Source organism: Coloeus monedula (assembly GCF_965178545.1).
Source record: "Coloeus monedula genome assembly, chromosome: Z".
NCBI lineage: Eukaryota > Metazoa > Chordata > Aves > Passeriformes > Corvidae > Coloeus > Coloeus monedula.
Window position 1 is genome coordinate 12,854,818 of NC_138822.1, and position 23,058 is coordinate 12,877,875.

Genomic DNA, 23,058 nt, shown 5'->3' on the forward strand with positions numbered 1-23,058 from the left:
TCCAGAAGTTCTAAGTAACCACTTCAATAAATCTTTTGTCCTGAAAATACACACGCTATTGGACTTTGGTGTAATGTCCACTTTCTGGCTCCAAACCACTTTGGCTGATGTAATTATTTTCTTGGATTTTTTTCTTTTCCACTGAATTGCTCTTTGCAGTTTGCAGCTCCTCAAGACTAATCATTCAGTAAGAGACTTTGAAGTCAGAGATTTTTTCTTATACAAAACATGTGAGGAGAAGTTCATGGACAACTTGGTGTTAACAGAACAGGAACAATTGCTATGTCCTGCACACAGACCACCAATTTTGAAAGGATTTTGAATCTCTTCTGGCATGTGTTTGAGATCCAGACACTAAAACTGCTAAAATAATCTAGAATAATTCAAGCCTGCTCTAAATTGCAACTCTATAGATCTCTTCCTATTTCTATTCTCTCCAATCTTTCCTTAAAATTCTCAAATTCCTAATTGGAGTTATGTGAAAGTGTTTTTTACAAATCGTATGATCAATAACTTAGGACAAAAGGCTGCTGATACTGAGGCTTCACCAATATAAAATCATCCACTCATCTGAAAGAACATTACCAGCTGGTGTGAAAGCTGTCTTTTTTACTTTTTCCATGATGAATGAAGAGTATTTCTATTCCATCTCTAAAAATCTCTGTTATTCTAGAAATCAACAGTGGTTAAAAAAATACGTAAACAACTAGTGCCTTTTAGCTTCTGATTCATAAGAAACAGAAATTTTTCTGTCATCTAAGAAAAAAATACACAGTACAGCTAGTACGTGTCAATTCGTGCATTTTTAAAGACTAAAAATCTCCAAGTAACCCAACATTTTTCCTATTGAAATATTAATATAATGGTGCATTTTTTTTAACAATAAAGTCAATCTACAGCACTTAAAATTTCAGATAACCAAGTGCATTTACTAGATATCTGCCCAAGAAGTGGGAGAGTTTTTCCTTCTCAGCTGCTTACTTTGAAGATTCCTCCCTTTCTACAAAGTATTTCAGAGTAAAATTTGCCTTCAGCTCTCTGGACTATAAATCTATCCTCCCTTGACAACCACTCTTAAAGCTACCACTTACAAGCCCTGTACGTATTCATGCCAACTGAAGCAACACTTGAATGTACTTGGCCAATACAGTCCTGAGTGCAGGCACACTTTAAGATGTCTGCATGAGCCAATCCTGGAAGGAAAAGCACAATGTGGACAAAACAAAGACTCCTGGTAAATGCATGCAGAACAAATCTTGCAGTGAAACCCTCTCACAAACACTCACAAAAGCCCCATAAAACATGGACTTTTGAGCTCAGTGCTCCAGCACACCTGATCCCTTGAGATATTCTCTTAGGAACTGAGACACACAAACTTGCCATTAAAAAAAATTTTAAAAACTTAAAAAAAAAAAGGAGAGAGAGAAAAATGAGCAAATACAAGACCAAGTTTAATACTGATGGCAAGTCATTAAAGCAGAGTGCCTCAGTATTACTGTCATGGTGTTTGAGAAGTGCTGTCTGCTTTCTTTTCCTTTTTACTGGTTTATGAGGACTCTTACTGTAAGTATTAAGCTAAAAATCCATATGATTCTACCTGATCTGGCACACAGCACATCTAACTTGGTCAATGAAGCCTTTCCTGTTGCTAGCTTTTTTTGAAGACTAAGATAGATCTCCGCAAGGTTGAGGAAAGGAAGACAGTAATGTTAAAAAAAAAGAACCTCCCAGAATTGCACGCAATAGTAAGAGTGATTTAATCACTACAGTTATCAACTACAGTTATCAAGTAAACAATCAAAACAGCCATATTGTGAGAAAACATTTTTCATGGCCTATACATGACTCTTGTGCTCAACCCTTATGACTGGAATTCATAACTCATTTCAGCACACATAATTTTATGTAGTATCAACTCAAATGGAGAGATCAGCACAAATCATTATGAAGTAATAAAATTTCTGAAGCATTTTCTTGATGTCATAACATATAAGATACAAAAACTATCAATTGACAGCAAGGCTGAAAATAAAAAAAAGATTTGACTCAAGCATTGCCACTCCCTTGCAGACACAATTTGAAACTGTAACAGAATTAAATACAAATGGCATGATGTTTAGAGCTTGGAGAACAGACAATACCAATACTGTACTGTCAGACACACAAAATGCCTCCCCATACTCCTGAGCGCCATGAGAACTTTAAATTCTGTGCTTTAATGTTACAGTAAAAACTTCGAACACCACACACTGCTAAGCAAATTCATGTTTAGCCTGGAAAGCTTAAGACTCAAACTGTCTAACACTCTGACAAATGCAAATATTCACCATTTTCTGGTTGTGTTAATGTTCAAGCTTACTCTGAAAATACTTTAAGTTTCAGTAAGGCAGCAGCAGAGAACAGACAAAACTTTCAGTTACTAAAATAACTGCCTCTAATATTGAAATATCTAAACATGGCATTACCTTCATGGCATGGATTTCTTCTATTAATCTCTCAACTCGTTTTTGGTTCTTTAATTTCAAGTCTTCTGAACCCCTGCAAATGAAGTCTATCTTTATTAAGAAAATCTCAGTTTAGTTACTTTATTTCCTTACTGGCAATACTAAATAGCAAAATAAAAAAATCAGGAGATGGAGCATAAACACAATCCCTTATTGTCACATGAACACTTTAGCAAAGAGCTGAACACAGCCTAACGCTTTTGCTGTTTTGAACAGTGGAGGAAACACTGAGGATTTAGCAGAACAATGTGAAAAACAATGTTACTGTATTGAAAAAAAGTAAACCACAATTCATATCAACAATAGGTGACACTAGTGTCTCAAATACTATTATACTTTAAGATCCGAAATATTTAAATATGGAAGTTCATTGGGTTTGCTTCTTATATGGTACAACTTGCTAAAATTGTGAGAGAAGAGTATGCTCAATTTACACTATGAACACAGTAAAAGATGTATCTCCTACTGTCTCAAATAAGACAAAAAAGACTCAAATAAGTATTATGTTGCACCAATAATCTTTAGAAGTATAATCTACTAAATATTGTTTAAACTGTTTATATAAGAATTCATTAATAGTAATGACGAAAAATCAAGTATGACCTGTATATCTATGCAAACTGAAAGTATTTTTTGTTACACAATCTTGAAGACAACTGCAGTGAGAAAACATGGTGAAACTTAACTTTAACAACAGAATAACCAAAAAAATCAAATCTGACACTTCTGTAAGTGCTGTAAAAGGTTCTGTAGCTGATTCAGATAACCTTCCAATACATTAAATCCCACTACAAAAAGTCATTCCAATTCTGCTTTATGAAACTCCTTCTAGTTAGTATTTTTAGTCTAAAATGATGTAAAAATAAGACAAACAGAATTTAGGTATTTTAGTGCCTTAAGTTTTAAATGTAGTACATTTTTCACCCACTTTTCTGTTTTTGTGAAAACAATTAAAATACTACCTCATTTATAAAAACACAAACAGGAACACTATTATTTAAAACTGACTTTTTCAATTTTAATTTCCCGATGTGTCTGGTTAGTCTGCGAATAGTCAGGACTCTGGCCTTCTTCACATCTTTTCTCATCTTCACAACCTGTGAGAAATATGGAAGACATTATAAAGTGTTTTCCTTGATTACGTTCCATATACAATACATTCATTACATTAACTTAAATTTTAGAAATTAGTTCAACAAAGAACTATTTTTGAAAAAAGAGTGCATTTCCCTGCTAACCAAATCCCATTTCAAATGAATTCAGATTTCCATTAAAATCAAACTGCTGCCATAAACATCAGAGGAAGAACAACCAACAGTCTAAAAATGCGTCTGAGGTCTAAACAGAAGACAAGACATTCCTAACTAGCCATATTTTAATATTATTCTTAGAGCTAGACTGAGCTAGAGATTTGAAAAGTCTCACCTTTTGCCTTCACTTGGCTTATTTTTGTCCCAGTGAAACAGCCAGCAGTAGATTAAGTCAATTGGTGTATAATACATAAAAGCATTTTCATTATGAAACACTTTGAAGTATTAAGGAAAGACTCTCAAAATAAACATTATTCATGATGGAACAGAATTTGAGATACGAAATTCTTTTATGTATCTTGAATTAATTTTTGTTGAAAACAAAAATCCAAGTGATTTCTAACTTGCTACAGTCTGTCTCAATTTGCCATCCTACCCAGTACTCTATTCCTAAATGTAAAGCAGGCAGTTTTAAAGAAAATTTGACAATGATATTTTGGTCTTACTACTCACTCCAGTAACAAAGAAAGAGAATTTTCATTATTATTAGACAGACAGGATGAACAAAGAAATCTTCCCAATGTTTGCAATTAAATTCCATAATGAAAAACTTTATGCCCAGGTGCTGTCTTGCCAATGATGAACGTTTCAGAGATACAGGGAGTCAGTGGTGACCCTTTTTTTTACAACTCAACTTCCCCCTTATTTATTCATATATATCATACTATGTCTATTAAGATTTTATATTTAATAGTTTAACTTAGTATAACACGAAATACTAAAACAAACAAAAATAATCAGTCTTCCTGACAAAGGCCAAATTTATCATAAATTGATCCAGTGGGATAAGTTTCAAAATTAAGTTGGCACCTCTTTCTCAATAAAGTTCTTTACATCAGATTTCTATTCTAATTTCTCAGAGATAACATCAAAATGATAGATTGATGATGACTGCACCATCTAGTCAAGTCCACCAGGAATATCACTACTATAAACCTAAACTGAACAAAAAAAAAAAGGAAAAGAAAAAACTTCAAAGCTCGCAGAGCTGTATTTCACACCTGTCATGGGGAGTCTGGCTAGTATATATACACCCTGTGCAGAGACCATAAAGATGATACTAAAAAACAAACAAACAAACAAAAAAACCACATACTTTGCACTAATGATTATGTTTGTAGCTTAGGTTACTGACTCAATCAAGTTGTTAAGCCCTGAACTGTATTCAGCAGTGGCTTAACTGAGGGCTGAATCAGAGCAAAACAACTTCTAGAGAGGCGTACATGCCCCTACCTCTGCCAGGGAAGACAAGGAACATGGGGAGCAGTGCTCCTCTGAGAATCAAGGGAGGGGAATTGTACGGGGGGCAGCGTTAGCCACTTACACCATGAGAAATGAAAAGGTAGAAGGTTTGTGGGATGAAACAACTAACCTAAAAGTGGTCTCGCGTTCCAAAAATTGTTACAGCAAAGGTCCGTACTTACCTTAGTTACTCTAGCAGAAGGAACTACACACAGGTCTACCTACAAAATCATTTCTATTTCAGTTTACAGCAGAAACCACATACCAAGAAACACTTAAGTGCCAAGTTTCTGCTATACAGCAGCACTGCTCAAGTCTTTACCATGCTAAGGAACAAATCCATAACATTACCATTTGCCATCAAGGCATGCAGATATTTCTGTTTTAAAAGACACTGAAGGAGATTATCATAGGTCCCTATAGTACCTCATCTTCTAAAAGGAAGAAAAATAATGCAGCTTCTGCTTGAATACCTCTTTGATACTATGTACATTTAGTGAGTTTGGAATGTCAGATGCAAACTGGGTATGCCTTCTTAGAAAGTCTGGGGAGAGGGGGTTGTTTTGAGTTTGGGGTTTTTTATTCTCTATTTTTTTTAATAACCACTAGAAACATCCACAAGCTAGAAACATACTGGAGTTTAAGTAACTCATACTTTACATATTAGTTACTGTGTATGCAAACATGAAGTATATTTAACTTTCTCTCAAAAATATTTTGTCATTTATTTTTTATTAGAAATATTAATGCACACACAACATGTTTCCAGGGCCTACAAGAGCCAAACTCCAGCCTCCTCTGCTGCCAGCCAATGAAGGCTGTATAGACCCGACAGCAGGAATGAGGGAAGGTATTCGCTCTTTGGCAGACGAGGAATATCAATTTATGTAATCCAGTCACTTCTTTCACACGGGACAGTATGCATCAACTGTGTTCTTGGAAGTACTCATACCGTTCTCAAGAAAGCAGTCGGCTCTTTGGGAAAGCAATCAAAAAAGTTTAGCTTCAGATTCACAGTGTGCCTGAAACAATGCTTAGACCACCAGGGTAGCCCCTGGTCTCTTGTGTTACAAAGTGAGAGAGGCAACTTTGCCATCAGTAAAAAAAACCCCAACAAAACTAAACAAAACCAAAAAACCCATACCAAGAACAGTCATGACTTTCAAAAAATAATAAATATTTATTCATAATAAGGTATTTTTTATAAATACCTTAAGAAAAGACAGTAAGAGAAGGAGAAGTCTTTGCACTGAAACATAAAAAGGCTGCAGTGTAAGTCAGGATCACACTTAACTAAGCTTTAAGACAAGGCAATAAGGATTTTTAATCTACTCAGCAGTCACAGTAAGCACAAAAGAATAACTATAAACAAGCAAAACACAAACCAAACAATTTCTTCTATCAATAGGATCTAGGGTTCCTGGAAATTAAGGAAGTCTGCAACTGTATGTGGAAATAACCACTTCAAGGATTTCTCTGAACAAAGAACAACAGATGCTTTCCTTTGTTGAAGACACTTCTTTATTTTGTTGGGAAACACTATTTACAAGACAATTAAGCCATTCTTATTCATTAATGCTACCAAACCTCTGTGTTTGCAAATTATTAATAATAGGTAACACCAAAGTACGAATAGATATAAATTACATATCAATTATTAAAACTAAAAGAAATCATAAAAGAAATTAACTCACTTTTAAAAACAAGCCTAGGTAGTAACATATACTAGCATGAATGCACATAAGCGTATTTCAAAAGCTATGGTTATAAACAAAATTTATCCCTGCGGCACTGTGCCTCTTCACAGAATAATGTATTTATATTACTACTGATGCTAAACAAAGATGAAATGCAGAAAATTTCTATAACTAATGGCATTCCACAGAAGAGAGGCATCCATCAACCCAACAGCTTGCCACCTGCAGTAAGCACTGCCACAAAGTGTGACATGTACCAGCCAGCGGCATGCAAACCATTTTAAGCCATAGGCAGATGGTAGCTGCTGCTGCCCCTTCAAAAAAGGGCAAACCAAGAGCACAGCAGGGGATCAGCAGATGACAAGACAGGCAAGAACTAGAAACTCCCCTGCAATTCACCTTTTCCAAGGAGTGCACACCACTGAGGGAGATTGTAAAAGCAATTGCTGGCTTCAGCACAGCCTACATTAAAGTGATACTTTGCACAACGCTTCCGGTACTCATCTGGCAATGAAAACAGCCCCAGCTTGAATGGATGGGTAACACTGACACAGTACAAAGCCACCAGAGTGTACATATCAAACCAAGAGGGTGGTTTCTAGCAAGTGTGTGTTTAAAGACATCACAAGAACTGTATTTAACCCAGAATCCACAGCTGAGAAAGGGAGAAACTAATAGCTTCACCTACTGTGCCTCCCATGTTACACCTGGCTCCAAAGGGTTAATAGCCATTCCCAGAGATTTGTCTTTTTGCGTGGTAGTCCAATCAGACCTTCCCAATCCTCAGCATGTCCAAGCCCTTCTCGTGCCCAGAAAGAAACTGACACAGGATTACTTAACTGAACCTTTGATCTTTAAGTCTTCTCTAGGTTTTTTTTGGTTTTTTTCATGAAATAGTTCCGTTTGGCCACTGGTATTTCATCATAGTCAGAAATTAATTTCAACTAACAAAAGTCTTGGAAGGGCTCAATCAGTTCCTAAATCAGTGTTAGACTGTCTAGAAAGGGCTTCTGATCACAGACATTATCCCTTTTAAATTAATGGAACATGGTTATTGTACATAATACAAGATAAAACACATGTGCAATAGAGTACAAAGTTATTTTAAGAGCCTCCCACATAACTAAGTTCCAAAAAAACTTGTTTTAAATTTTTCAAGTTTCTTTAAGAGAAATGTAAGGCATTTTTAGATAAAACGACATCAAAAAAGCCTGGTTTAGGTTCTGAAAGTCTGTATCACTAAGAAACAGTCCTCATATTAGGGATGGCAAGAATGTGGATAAAATGACAGTGTAGGTACAATTATACATTCAAATTCACATGACTAGTCAAAGATATTTGCCTTCACATTTTTAAGAAAACAGCAGCAAAGTTCTCAAACGAACATTACATTAGAATAAAATGTTATACTTGGCCACTTCTGAAACTTGTTTTGAGATCTGTACAAGCAATATGACTCCAAACAAAGCTAATGTTCAGCCAATTAGAAAAAAGTAAAGGAAAGTGTGACTAAAGATTTGTAGATGTATCAAGAAAGGTACGTGTCTACTCTGAACTACAGTATCAACTGTACTTGACAAAAAAACCCAAAAACCGAAACCAAACCATTCTTCAAAAAAAATCCAATGGATTAAGAGAAGCACTAATACATTTCTGCATATGACTTGTTTGAATGTATTTTATTCAAAAAACACTGAAATACTAGAACAACTGTGAAGGAAAAGTGTTTTTTCACATTACCACGTACAAAAGCTAGTACTGTATATGAAAATACCTGAAGGACCCAGAACATCTAAAAATCTTCTTAACTCAAAGTTAACAAAAGTTAACTTACTCAGTGAGCCCCAGCTATCCAAAATGCAGGGAAGCCAATAAACTGATGGACATGGCCTTTTCCTCGGAGCCGTCTGCAGCACATACAACTGTTCTTCTTGGGCTTCAGCCCATGAGGTACTGAATATTTTGGTCCTGACCCAATAATGCGCTTAAATTATTAAATCCTTAAACAACCAGCACTAGACAGACCAGAATTTCTTCATCCACTTCTGCTTTATGCCAGCACACAGTCTAGTCCTAGTTCTGGTACAAGCAACCAGAAAAGACAAATCATTCTGTTCTCTTCAAGGAAGGACACTGCATCTAACATCATCTAGTGAAAAAAAACCCTAATCGTAAGAGTTTATAGCATTGTGAAATATCCATAAGGTTGAACAAACACACACCCATTAAACAGAGGCCTCCAGCCCCTCCCTCAACATGGCAAAGTCTCTCCTGTATGAAAATTGTCTTCAACAAGACAACTTTGCAGACACAAGTGCAAAAATACTTCTTTTACAATTTTAAGATGATGTTCCTAAAGCAATGTTCCGTAATTTTACTTAGATGCATCCAAATTCACTGTGCAATATAAGGTCTCTTATGTCTTTTCTATCACTTGAGGCCTGGAAAAAAAAAGAGGGTAGTTCTGAGCCGGCTTTAGCATTTCAGTTTCTTCTTGTATGCTCCAGGCTGACAGGATTTACCTGACATGGTCACACATGAGAGTGGGATAACAAGGAGAAAATATCAAGAACAAAGGTTCTTAGTTCTGTCCCGGGAAGAATCTATTTTAAATACAGCCAATCATATTGCTATTGACAAGTTACTATATACCAGGGTCTAGTGAATGAATGACAGGAAAAAAATGAAATTGCAGGTACAGGATATACTTCAGTCCTCATAGATTCCCCTCATGCCATGAAAACCCTAGGAGGTTGAAGTAAGAGCCTGATCTATTTGGATCAAAATGGCTCAAAGCAAAAGGAAAAATAATTTTTATATGCCTGTAGGTATACAACAGCTTTTAGGTTTTACTGCAGTAAGAGATTTACTGTTGAACTCCCTCAAGTTTAAACAGTGCTGCTAAAGTAGAAAGGGAGGAAGTCCCTAAAAACACACCAAAACCACTCGTGTTTTGTACAGTGGCCTTTTTTACAAATTTTTACAAATTGCTTAAACTACACAACAACAAGTGTCAAAGCAAGAACTCCAGCTGAAAAAAACCCAAACCAAAAAATAAAGTGAAATGTGTTTAAGTTGAATATTCAAGGTCTCTCCAATACCTACAAGAAAGACATGGAACTAAGTGATGTTTCAGTTCTCACTGATCTTCTTTCTTTTCCTCATTTTAGGGCACATCAAAAGCATTGGTTTCACTTTACAGTTACTCGGCAGTCTTCTAACCAAGAAATTACCATGGCAACAGAGTATTCTCAACATTAATTTTTGGTGCTATTTGGCAACACAGAGTTTTAAAATTCAAAACACCTGCAGTTGGATCACATATTAGCCAGAACTAACAATAGTACATAATCTTTTGAGTGAATAATCTAAGTGAAAAAATGTTTCTGGAACTTCATTACAAATATTTCTCTCTATTATCTGGAATGTCAGCTTGAAAGATCTAATGATTTTTAGATCCTTAGGAAACGTTAGCAATTGCCAAGTTTCCTTTTTTCCTTTCTTTTTTTTACAAAAAGAATCCCTATATTACAGTATATTTTTTATACATGTCAAAAGATGTGGAAATAGGCAGTCAGACTTAATACAGCTTCATATATTTGCACTATAAAAATATATGTAAGTAGGGTGGCAAAGGCAGAAACAACATAAACACACCTAGGTGGAGTATCAGTGTTCAGTTCTGTAACAGTTTTATACAAATATATACTGCAAAAAACAATATATAAAAAACCCAAAACAAGGTGAATTTTCAGCCAGATCAGTTTCCTGAACTGTTTTCCCTGATGGTCACATGAATGCTAGTTAGTTCCAGCAGAAAAGAGCAAAGTAAGAACACACAGAAGACAGACAGAGGGATGGACCACAACAAATCAGACTACAATAAATGAGCTATCTCTTTATTTAATATAAAGATCAAATCCCAGCATAGAAAGTGCTGGAACACAGTTTTTCAGTTACTGTTTGTGCCACACCAATGCGGTCTTAATCTTGCCTTTGACATCTTCAGCTACATGCAAACAGGTCTGAATCACGTGGACTCAATCCTATCCCAATACAACTAACAGAATGCATAAAAATTCTTGAAACATGCTTCTGGATTAAACTACCGAACCTTGCTGCCCAAAGCAGGCAAAAATGCCACCACTAGCTGGAGCATCCAGAAAGCAAAACACCTGCAGCTTCTCAGGCCTCAGGTATTCCCCCTGTCAGGTTTCCCAAGGGGTTTGCTAAAGATGAATGAAAAAAAAGCACACCGCCCACTTGGGCGAATTTCCACCTTCCTCACAGGAAAAGTAATGCACACACCCCTTGTGAGTTACTGTCAAATGCTTCCTCCACAGTCTGCCCATGCTGCTTTCTTTGTACTTTCTCAACTGAAGCACTGAAATATGGGTTTCTTTATTCAATATAGCACTGTATTTCCTCCTGCATGGAGAACAGTTGTCATTTCTAGCATAATTTTTCCAAGTGGAAACCACAATGAGTACTCAGAACTGCTAGAAAAGATCATTTTCATCTAAAGGTTTTGAAAAGCAATTCCAAATATCTAAGATAGTTGGGAAAGAGTAAGGCTAGCCTAGAATTACTTGCTCATTGCCAAAGACCAAAATTTAATGGATTTACTGCTTCAAAGACAGCGTCTCACTGGATGGAGTCAGACTCTATGTAGTACTTCAGAAAGCATTCAAGTCCAAACCAGGATCATGAGATGGCTAGACAGATTTCTAAACCCTAAATATACACCAGAGTTGTAAATGTCCAGATAAGAAATAACTGTTTTAAACTCAAGATGCTACATTAGATAAATCACTGCATATGTAACCACATGGAAGTAAAAATTATACAGGTCTTCCAAAACAGAGGACTACCTGAAGGTAATTTCTAACTCTATTTAATTGATCAGCTGAATGCAAGTTTGATAACCCCCAGTTATCACTCTGCTAAAAATATTTCCATGGAAGGTTGAAGGGGGATGTGATAAAGACATTTAATAGAGCTAAGCTCAAATCAACGGATTTCTATGCCTAGGACTTCTTAATTAGACCAGAGATCTAGTTAGAAGTCACATGTGAATTTCACGCCTCCTTAAGCTTTGACTTTAAAGAAAGACAGTTAACAGCAGAAGCTACAGTAGTGACGTATGAATTACGAGGGTGAACACACGTCTATAGGTAATAAGAGTGCTGAGGGCTTTTTCCCCTCTTCAAATGCTGAACCTTTTAAAAGCAGGTGGAAAAGAGCACTGCTCACAAGGCAACACTATGAATCTCTACATTACTTGCATAATCCGAAGCACGACACCACAACTTGACTACACTGACTCACAAACAATCTGTGTAATTTTGACGATAATTATATAGGTCACAAACATGATCCAAACATGTAGGGTTCAACTGCCATCATGAAAAGAAAATAGTGTCAAAATTGGGTAAGAACCTTTCACCATTACAAATACAGAAATTCAACCACAGTGATTCAAGTATTACTTTGGAGGTGTGTTTTGGTGGTGTCATTGCTTTGGCTTGGAATTAAGAGATGCTAATATAAATGGTAGTACTGGCTTCATAAGTCACCACAGAAACCCTCAAGTCTTGAGTGCTAGTATGTTACAACTTTTCTCAGCTATTCTGAAAGAGTGCAGCATCGAAACTGTGTATTCCGAAATTATATTTGTTAGCCTGGTTTCTGAGAAAATCAGGTTTGTAAGCACACTGTCTGTCAGTATCCGTCTCTGGTAACTTTTGGGCTTCTTAAACCAAAATCAAGGTTGACCAATCATCACAGGCCAGAGCTCCCACGTGTTTTGTGAAAACTGGTAGCCAAGTAGGAGCTATGAACTAACATCCACATGGAAGAAATACACTAGCAGAATTCAAGTCTTTCCCATTTTGGCTGAGAACAGTGCATGCATACTCATTCACCAGCACATCTGGCTCTGAACCAGACACAGAACACCATCCCCTGATTGTCCAAACGGACAGGAAACATAAGCCATAACTACAGTTACTGAGAACACTCAAACGGAGTAACCATAAGGATAACACACTAAAAAATTAAAAAGAGACAGAGGAATAACTGAGGATATCCATATGAAGCTTTATGGAATACTGTACTGAAAGCTGTAACATGCCAGGCATCACTGGTTCTCAACTTACATATACAATACATTTTATTTTTACCACATTCTTTGTACTGATGATTTAATCTGGTGATTGAAACGTCAAGAGAAATTAGAACACTGACAACTTGCTGAATGGGATAGAAGACAGAGAGCTGCTTCTGTGCAAGACACTTCATGCAAAAAAGATACTTTTATAGTTACTTCAATTGCCCTCAGCTTATACTAGTCTCACACACCAAGAGGCTGGGGAAGAATGGGAAGCCTGTGCAATGTTACAGCATCACTATATTTGACAAATATTTCTATCTTCATTTTACCAGGAATTTTTTATTACTATTATCATGTCATTCAATATAAACACTTGTTTTGTAGCAAGACTCACCCATTTCAAAACTTATATTTCAGTGTCACTATATATTGTTATGCAAGCATAATTGTAATATATAAATATAATATGTTAATACATAAAAAAATTATTATTATTATTATGCAAGCATAAAGGAATCATTATGGAAAAATGGTTTCAAGTTCATTAAATGAAACAAAGCAGCATCAGCAAAGGAGTGATGAAGTTGGAGAAATACCTACTAAATCATTTTCCATTCCTCCATAAATCTGGAAGACAAAAAAAGTAGCCAAATACCACGATTTTTATATTGACCATAAATATACAGAATGCCTGCATCATAAAAGTAACCGATCTTACTATGATAAGAAAAATAAACTTTTTGTTTTAAAATTCAAACTGGTTTTTTTTTTTCAAACTCCTCCTCTGCCAAGTTTGTCAACACAAGCAAGGAGAGGCCTAAGTACTGGAGAAAGACTGGAAGGCTCCTTAGGTATGTGAAAACTCCCACCAAAAAAGGGGAATGCTCAACCATTAACAAAAGAACAGCTATCAACTTCAGCTGCTAAAGCAGAAGTCAGTGTTCTGGATAGAAGCAAACCACCCATCAAGTGGATCTTCCAACAGTTACAGCTAATTTTCATGATATGAGTAAGTATGTATCACCAGTATTGATACATTTCGGAAGGATAAGCAGCTCTATTACACTCTCCTCACAACCCTAAGGAATTTCTGTCGAGCAAGTATATTTTAAAATAACAGTAGAAGTTTCTCCTCTCTAATCTCTAATTTCCAAGAGTTCTTATGTTCTGATATGACATGTATAAAGTTCAGAAAGACAAAGAAATCATCTATATATGTAGCATCACAAGATTGTAACGAAAACCATCACACAGGAAGTAAGTAGAGTGGTATGTCATGGAATGACACAGCATAGTAAGAAAAGCAGGGAATGATGTTAAGTCCAAAACATTGATTAAATAAAAATTAGTGCATGGAGTTCCAGGACGGAAAAAAAAATCAAAAATATCATAAGCACTTTTTTCTTGTGCCTGGAAAAAAAGCTGTCGAGAAACAAATAATAAGGATTTAGTATCCACATTTTTAAAGGAAAAAAAATCCTTTGTTAAAAAAAGAAAAGAGAACAAGAAAATAGGGAAAGAACAAAAAAGCTGTTTGTGGTTTATGACTTTCAAAGTATTTGGTACTATTGCCTTTCTTCTTAAAAAAAAGATTTGTCTCCTTATTAAAAAAATGCTACCAGATCCAAATTTCTTTGAAGAAGCATGAGACTTCTTTTAGTAATAGACTATCAAGTCTAACTTTTCATGTGTTTTATGGTGCCCCTAGCACAGACACCTGACACTCATATGAAACACATCAAAACACATCCAGTGAGTACAAATGAACACAACCCCTGCTCAGGCCTAGGGTATGCCAGTGACCAGCAAAAGCCATAGTCTCGGGAAATACAACCTGATAATCTCTCTGTTTTACACTTCCAAACAGGATGATTATTCAGCCAAAGACTGTGAACATCACCAGAATGGGAAGTTAATGTCCACTGGCTTCAAACATGCTGCAATATTATTGGCCTAACAAACTGAAATACTATACTACTTCCAACAGGAAAACTGCTCATCTATTAAGGTGCTTTCTGCTATTATGCCTCTATGACTTGTATTTTTTGTGGGAACTTTATCTCAGTTAGTAGTTACAGATTTATGAAAAAAAAAAAAAAGTGTCTCTAACATGTAAGTTACTTTTGAGTCTTTTTTGAAGGATGGGAAGAATTTTGCTAATGGGAATGGAGAATTACCTTGCTATTCCAGTTAGTGTTCCTTATTCCCTCAGATCTGTTTAAAAAAACCCTATTTAATTGTGAGAATTTTTCATAAACACAAACACACAGGGAAGTCAGTGTTTAAAAATACCCCAAAAATCCAATGATCTGTATTCTTCCTAGAAGTTTCTTCATGACATCAATAGAAACTGGGGAAAGGGACAAGTATGAAAAGTAGAAAGAATAAAGAGCTTAAAATATCCCTGCCAGATGTCTGACATCCATTCATTCATTTAAACACCTTTACACAAGTTGTTCTCTATCTGTTGCCAAGATGCCAAATGTACAAGAGATTGGTATACAGCTATCCCAGTGTGACTCATTAACAACCTGGAGCAACGCTTGAAGGCTCCTGCAAAATCTTTGTTGTGACAGAACAAGTCCTTCTCATGCTTACTGGTCTGCCCAGTGGTATGTTCATTGGCCAGCCATTGAATCAAGTGCTGGTTCTGTTGGAAGATTTCCTTCTTCTGAAGCTTCCTACATTCTTCTTCGATCTCTAGGTTTTTCTAACCAAACTCATTTTCCCTTTCCCACCCTTATGAGCTCTCCTCATTCCTCATCCTATTTCATCTTGTTCAACACACCTCATCACCCACCCATCATCTACGTCTGTTCTAATATTTAAAGACTTACAAGCTTAACTGCCTTTTTGTTTTATATTGTCTGGAATTCCTATCTTATACATGTAAGGTACTCTCTTCTGTGCTATTCATAATCTTTGCAGCATTTCCTCAGTGATAACTGCCTCTCGATGAAATTCCCCATTCATTCCTTTGGACTAGTTGGTATTCAGAACAGTTCTCACCAGCCTCTCATGCAAACACCTTCTATCCACTCATCTCCTTCTACATTAACATACCTACACAAGATCTAGTGTCTTCTCAGTATGTGTCCTCATAAAACACCAAAGAGGATTCACAGAACCATTTACATTGAAAAACACCTTTAAGATCATAAAGCCTAACTGCAAATCAAACACTGCCAAGCCAACCACTAAACCATGTCCCTAAGTGCCACATCTACACATCTTTAAATACTTCCAGGAATGGTGACTGAGCCACTAACCTGAGCATCCTGCTGCAGTGCTTGACAAAACTTTAGGTGAAGAAATTTTCCCTAACAGCCAATCTGGCACAACTTGATGCCATTTCCTCTTCTCCTGCTACTTGGGAAAAGAGACCAATCCCCACCTCACTCCAACCTCCTTTCAGGTATCTGTAGAGAGCAATCTGCCTCAGCTTCTTTTTCAATACACAATTTCATTTGGTATTAAATGCCATATGAATAAACAGCTATCATTGTGACCTTTCTCTGCAAAGGCAACAACATAATGGTAATTTTTTTCATATAAAATCAGTACAAGAATATAAAAGCCCTTTCCTTTAAATGACTTGAAGGACAATGAAAAGAATCACTGAATTTAGCAGTTGGCCACTTGACTTTTCCCTTTACTGCTCTTCACTACTGACCTCTACAACGTAAGACAAACTGAAAACATTTTATCACTGCATACTAATAAGCAATTTGCAATGAATGCACAATTGACTACTATTCTCCTTCTAGGAACATCCCCTCCCCCAAGCTCCCAAATTCTATTATAAAAAAGTCTAACATCACCGCTTCCCTTCTACCTATTTCAGCCTTGCTCCCTTCCTCATTTGGCAGCAAGTTCCACACCCAGCAATAAAATGCTGCTGAAACACCTCTGCAATTACGCATATCTACTGTAACAGAACCATTTTAAAACTGTGTTTTAATCAGGCATATATAGCTATAAATTACATTTGATAAAAAAAAAAAAAAAACGACACTGTGTACTGGAAGTACCTCACAGTTCCTTTAAAATAAAAGTTACAAAGTTTCCCATGACCATTTGCATGTTTTTTTCATTATTGCACACTACCACACCAAGGAACCACAGATGTTTTTGTTTTATGAGAGCATCTTACTAGCCTACGTGGCCTACCACACACACTTTATATAAACCACTTGAGCTAAGAAAAAGTTTTCATTACTGTCCTCAAGTACAGCAGTCCAGTAACGGCTGTATACAATACTGCCAGAAGTAAAAAAACTGCCTTGTTAGCCATGCTTAATTGCTTCAGTAATCTGCTGAAACAAAATCTGTGTGAAGAGCATGCAGATCAGAATTTGCTGCTAATATTAGTAAAACTGATGATGTGGCAACTCTAGAAACTTTAGAAACAGCTGCTGGAAGAGTTCCGAGGGAAAAAAAAAAGCCACAATTCCTCAGAATTCTATCTCGCAGAGTATAAGTTTGGAAATTTCATAAGCTTTCAAAAGACCTTTTCCTTAGGACATTTACATGGTCTGTAAAAGAATGTCAGCAATTTAACACTTGAACTGTTTTAAGCAGAAATCAAGCCCTATGTAGCACAACTTCCTTCTTCTTCAAGAAACTGTTGTGCCTAGTATTATTTATTAGTAACACAACTAATGCAAGAATTTTTACATGCATTTCCACAGAGCTAAAATGACTGCTGCCAAGTATTCCACAGTTTAAGAAGAAAGCCGTATTTGCTTTCCAACTTTGCTTAGACTTCTAATATACAGAAAAAACGTAGTGATTTGCCAGTATACTAAGAAATGAACTGATGGAAAAGATTAGCTATTTAGTTTTGAATTGTTTACAAATTTATCTTTTCTCAGTTCTCATAACTTGTTTATATGCCTTTCGAAGACTTTAGACTGACTTTAGTGACATTTAAGAGACTGCAGAACCAGCTTCAAGGGAGTATTTAAGACCATGTGCAAGCCAGGGATACACAGATCTTGGCAGTGCCAACAGTCATTCACAGCTTCAATTTGACCACACAGCATCCTAACACCCATACTTTTTCCTAAGTATCCAAGTGCTGGCCACTCTACCTTAAGAATAATTTTGAAGTGGTCACAGATGAACCTAAAGCTGGCTTAAGTTGACCAAGAGACAGAGACTCTCTGATACAGCTGAACCATACTGGCAGATAGCTCAGAGGAGTACAAGAACTGGTGTCCACCATTTGAGGAACAGCCTAGATGCTGGGGCACTTAAGAGAACTGAAAAACCTAGGATAGGAGTCTAGGGTAAACACTTCTACTTCAAGAAAATGGCTTGGTCAGCATACTGTATAGGTGCTGGATGAAATAAGGCTCATAAACCAGTGAGAAAATAGCAAAAGAGAACTCATCTATAGACCAGCAAGAACAATTTTCTCAGGAGTAAAGAGTTCTGAGTTCCAGTTTTTCCTTTCAGGGAGCTCATGTATTTTATGCTAATTGTTGGATAAGCAGCCCTTGGAGCACTGCCAAGGACTTTTCCCACGGAAATGCTCCCACTGGTGAAATACATGACCAGGCTCCCCTCCCTCCATAAAACTGCCCTTCTTTGCCAGACAGTAGTCCAGCAACAGTTCTTGCTAATATTTGTGATCAGTGCACTCTGCTGGTCATCAAGATTCACAGGATTCAACTCATCTCAGACTGAGGGAACCTATACATCAGCTTTCTCAATTACTGGAAAGTTTTGTAACGACTAAGCCATTAAACTAAGTATTTTCCCCCATCAGACAGTGTCATGCCTTAAAAGACAAGACTATATTTCGGATTATGAGCATTAAGACATCTCACAGCTCAGTCCAATACCAGATAACTGGTCAGATGCCTCATCTCAAGTCTCACTTCCCCTCTATATAAAGACAGCAGACACAAATATTAAATTGCCCTAAGAGACTCTTTGATTACCACATAGCCCAGGTGATAGCACACAAATAGATCTCTAAGGGTAGCTACTTTATTTCAGTGAGATGCTGGATCACTGCACTGGACTGGCTGCCCAGTATTTCAAACTGTTTTACACACTGTAATGTCTACAGCACTCTGTCAGTGTTATTTTGAAAGTTTCCATCTAGGATTCTTTTTCATCAGTGTAAGGAAGGCTTAGGAACATACTTTAAAATATCACAACATACCTTAGGTAATAGAAGCCATTTGGATCTTTGGATCTAATACACTGAAAACCTGAGTGCTCACATCAACTTGTCCATGATAGTGAAAAACATTTTCAAAGAAAGCCCAAGAAGGCCCAAGTGTTAGTTCCCTAATTACTGTTGGAAACGCAACTCAAATATTACCGGACTGCAAACCTGTTCTTTTGCAACAGGTAAGAGGCCATTTTTTCCCCCTCTGATACACCCCGAGTCACATTTCCCAAAAAATAAACATAAACTTAGTAACATATAAGAGACTGTACGACCAGCTTCAAGGAAGTATTTAAGATAACAAGTTAGTCAGGGATAAACAGGTTTTGGCAGCACCAGTATCCAGCCACAGCTTCAATTTTGACCACAGAGGATCTTAGGCACCTATATACCTAGACATCACTGAAATTTTAACATTCTTCTTTCAAGCTGATTTGTAACTAGTCTCCTATGAACTTACTATGTAAAGCTATCAAGATTAGACAAATGTAAGGGGCTCCTTTGGCTTCCCCTTTGAACTTTCTAATTCTCCTGCCTTAACAGCCTTGATCACTAATTAATTTCTGTAACAAACACCAGCTGGACAGCATAACTACTCATTATATATCACCCTATTTTAGGTTTTGCTAGTTCAACACCCTCCCCAAATCTTATGTTTATTTCACAGAAAGCCACTACTTAAAGATAAATACTTAAGATGAAAACCAGCACATGTCTATCAGCCAAGCAAACAGCTCACTCATGGTGGTGGCACAGTCCATCTCTCCACTTCTCCTCTGGTCCCATCCCATTCACTGCTGCTCCCACTCACTTGTAAGACCCTGCTACCTTCAATCTGTAGCTACCCTAGCAAAAAACTTATGATCCCCGAAGAGGGAGGCAAGACCATGTGGCTGGAATGGGTGAAGAGCAAGGAGAGTGAGAAGCCCCAGATTCAGAAGCAGCAAGTCCGGATGCTCAAGGAACCACAGCTGGAGAATCGCACTCCTTCAGGGGCATGTCACATCTGTCTGAACTGCAAAGCAATTCTCCACAAAAAGGCGCTTCAATGTTAAAAACTGTCTTGGTTTCTATAGAATAAAATGTGGGGAAAAAACCAGACCATTAATAAACAAAATGTCTAATTTCATCCTAAGTCAACAAAAACACAGAGAGGTATATCACATCTAAGTGATAAGCTAGTCATACATAATGCTAAAGAAGGCTGAAAATAAGGAAGATCTTAAGTAACTGCAAATAAATACCACAGTGAAGTCTTAAACTCACTTTGTACAGAATACTTCTTGCAAAAATGGTGACGATTCAAAGACTAAAAAACTTTAAGTTAATTTTTCTGGTATCAATTCAAAAATATCTATACAAGCGTGCTGGACCTACTGTATAAAATCCAGAAATATATAATACAGTAAAGACTAGCATGGTAAGTACTCAGATCTTTCACACTTAGTGCACCTTACAAAAATCATGAGGCAGTTCTTGGTTACAGAAGTCAATTCAGCTTCAGGAAGAATGAATGACCCACTCAAATTTCCCCCTCTCTAATCTTTCCTGATACTCCATTCAGACCACGTTCTCTTTACTGCTATACAGAAGCTTTGGTCACCAAAAATTATTTAATTATAAAAGGATGTACTTGAACTTTCTGCAATTTGTGAATGAAGGCATGTATAAATGCAATTTCAGTATCTTAGCTGTGTGTGACCACCTAAGGACAAACACAACATCTACCCATGCTACACCAAGACAACTCAGTCTTTATATAAGCATCTCCGAATATACGTTTACTTCTGTTTGCACTGTGATAAAAGAGACAAGATTACAGATATAGTTCTGTATAACTACTGAATTATATATAATTGAGTAATTAATTCAGCTATAACTCAAGACTCCAGTTTCAGACTTCCAGAGATTGTACGTCAGTCTTTCTTCATAAGGTCACTCCCCATGGCTTTTTCTCTGATTTTTTTCATTATCAGCCACGCTACTCATACTCAACTTTGCCATACACCAATCTAAATTCTTAATTCACATGTCCAGACTGCTTTCTAAATGTGCTATTCACCTAAACTGCTGCCCAGCTCAATCACAGGATAGGATATCAGTCCTGAATCTAAAGAGTAAAAGAGCTAAGTGTTGCCACATAGTAATGAAGCTCAAGGTGATTAATTCCATTCATAGTGTTTTGGTACAACAGTTTATATTGTGATACTCTAAGCTCCCGACATAACAATTTTAATTCTGGACTTTGCTTGGCGGACTGAAAAATATGTGTGCACACACATCATTCTCAGGATATGGTTTTATCTTAACTCTACCTTTTAGGAAATAAAAAAGAACAATTCTATCTTGGATGACAAGCATTGTGCAGACACCAGCTTTTATTATCTAAAACTCATAGCTTTGTAAATACAGAGAAAAATTATTTTGTCTGTATGAAATTAATTACTACAAATTTAAGAGAAAAATTCACCTGATACCAAAGTTTCCATATCCAATCAAGTTTGAGAAATTTGATTCACGTCCCACAGACAGAAATGACTTTCAACTCTATGAATTTGCTTTACATAATACAATACCTTACTAATATTCAACTTCAGCCATTGCGGCATTCATGTAGGTATACATTAGAACACTTATTTTTAAAACAATTTATACAGACTTCATTTGCATTAGCTTAATGAGCTTTCTGCAGTGTAGCTCCTTGAGGTACTGGCAAACAAAGTATCATTCAAAGGAAAAAAAATAAAAAGAAGGGTAGGAAGAAAAATGTATTTGTTGCAATAATACAGTATTGATGGCAGATTATGACTGTAAAACCAGAACAACATAATTTAAGAAACAGAGGTTCTGAAAAAAACCCCTAGATATCTGTACCTTCTGTTTCATACTATTGTATACTGCTGATCAACAAGGACAATTTTTCACATTAAATATGAGCTATCTCCCTTTAAACCTGCCCTTCTCTATGGCAGTTGATGATTATGTGCTGCCATCTAGCAAATGTTTCCAGAAAAGTTTAACTTTGGAAGCTATTCTGTGGCAAGACACCTGAAATTTCTTAGAAAGCTTTTCAAAATAGGAAACGTATTCAAGACAGCAACAAGTTTTTAAAATGATTCCTTCAGCCTGTATGCTTGTAAGAGTAAGCACAATAGGAGAATACAATTAGGCTTAATACAGACAACTCCTTCAAAAGTAAGATCATATGCAGTGAATATGGAATTGCAAAACTGAAATTTTCATTCTACGACTTATGCTTTCCTTTCTATCAAAGAATGCAGCGAATAGAAAATGATAATACTGCATATTCTTCTTTCCCAAAAACTCTAGTCTTCACTGTTTCAATTAGTTCCAACTTCTTATGGTTTTTATTTCCTCTGCACCCACCCAATTCTCCCTTGGGCAGTAGTCAAAATGCAGCAATCCCATACAGTAATAAGATGCCTGAATTACGAGAGAATTGTAATTTCTTAACCCTTTTCAACCTCAGTTTTTCAGTCACACTGAAACTGTACCATGCTATTTACTAGCAGCAAGATGGCTTTCTAAAATTATTCGACCTTGCTGACTGTGGGTACTGCCAAGACCTTGCTTTTTTTCTGTTATTATCTAGGTATATATTCAGTTAAAGAAAGAGGAAGAAAATTTTATATGCTTTTGGCACAAGTCCTACTTGTTAACATGGAAATAATGTGAAACTTTGAAGCATTTACATTGCTATAAACAACTTTCCATGAGAAGAAAGATTAATGAAATGTTTAAATTAATTATTTGTGAATGAATTATTATGACTGGTCTCATAATATTTTCTGTCTTATTTCACCTCACCACAACAGTTGCAATTTCCTCTTTTCATGCTGGATCCTTAACACTGTACACTTACATCAAATGTCTCATTCATACAGTCACCTCAACAGTACAGTATTTTTATTCTTTGTTCCTTATTAGATCAGAAGAGTTGGGACAATATTGCTCCATGGAGGTACTATTCTTTAAGCAAGTTATAAAT

The 23,058-nt window shown here is 36.4% G+C and overlaps 1 protein-coding gene across 1 annotated transcript in view; it reads right to left on the reverse strand.

Annotated features, from left to right (window-relative positions):
• Positions 1-23,058, reverse strand: part of SRFBP1 (serum response factor binding protein 1) — a 67,410-nt gene that overhangs the window by 41,344 nt on the left and 3,008 nt on the right. Inside the window, exons 2-3 of the mRNA XM_082302105.1 lie at positions 3,513-3,601; positions 2,466-2,538 (exon numbers count right to left, since the gene is read on the reverse strand). Of these exons, the coding sequence (XP_082158231.1) occupies positions 2,466-2,538; positions 3,513-3,601 (162 nt within the window). The remainder of the gene's footprint in view (positions 1-2,465; positions 2,539-3,512; positions 3,602-23,058) is intronic.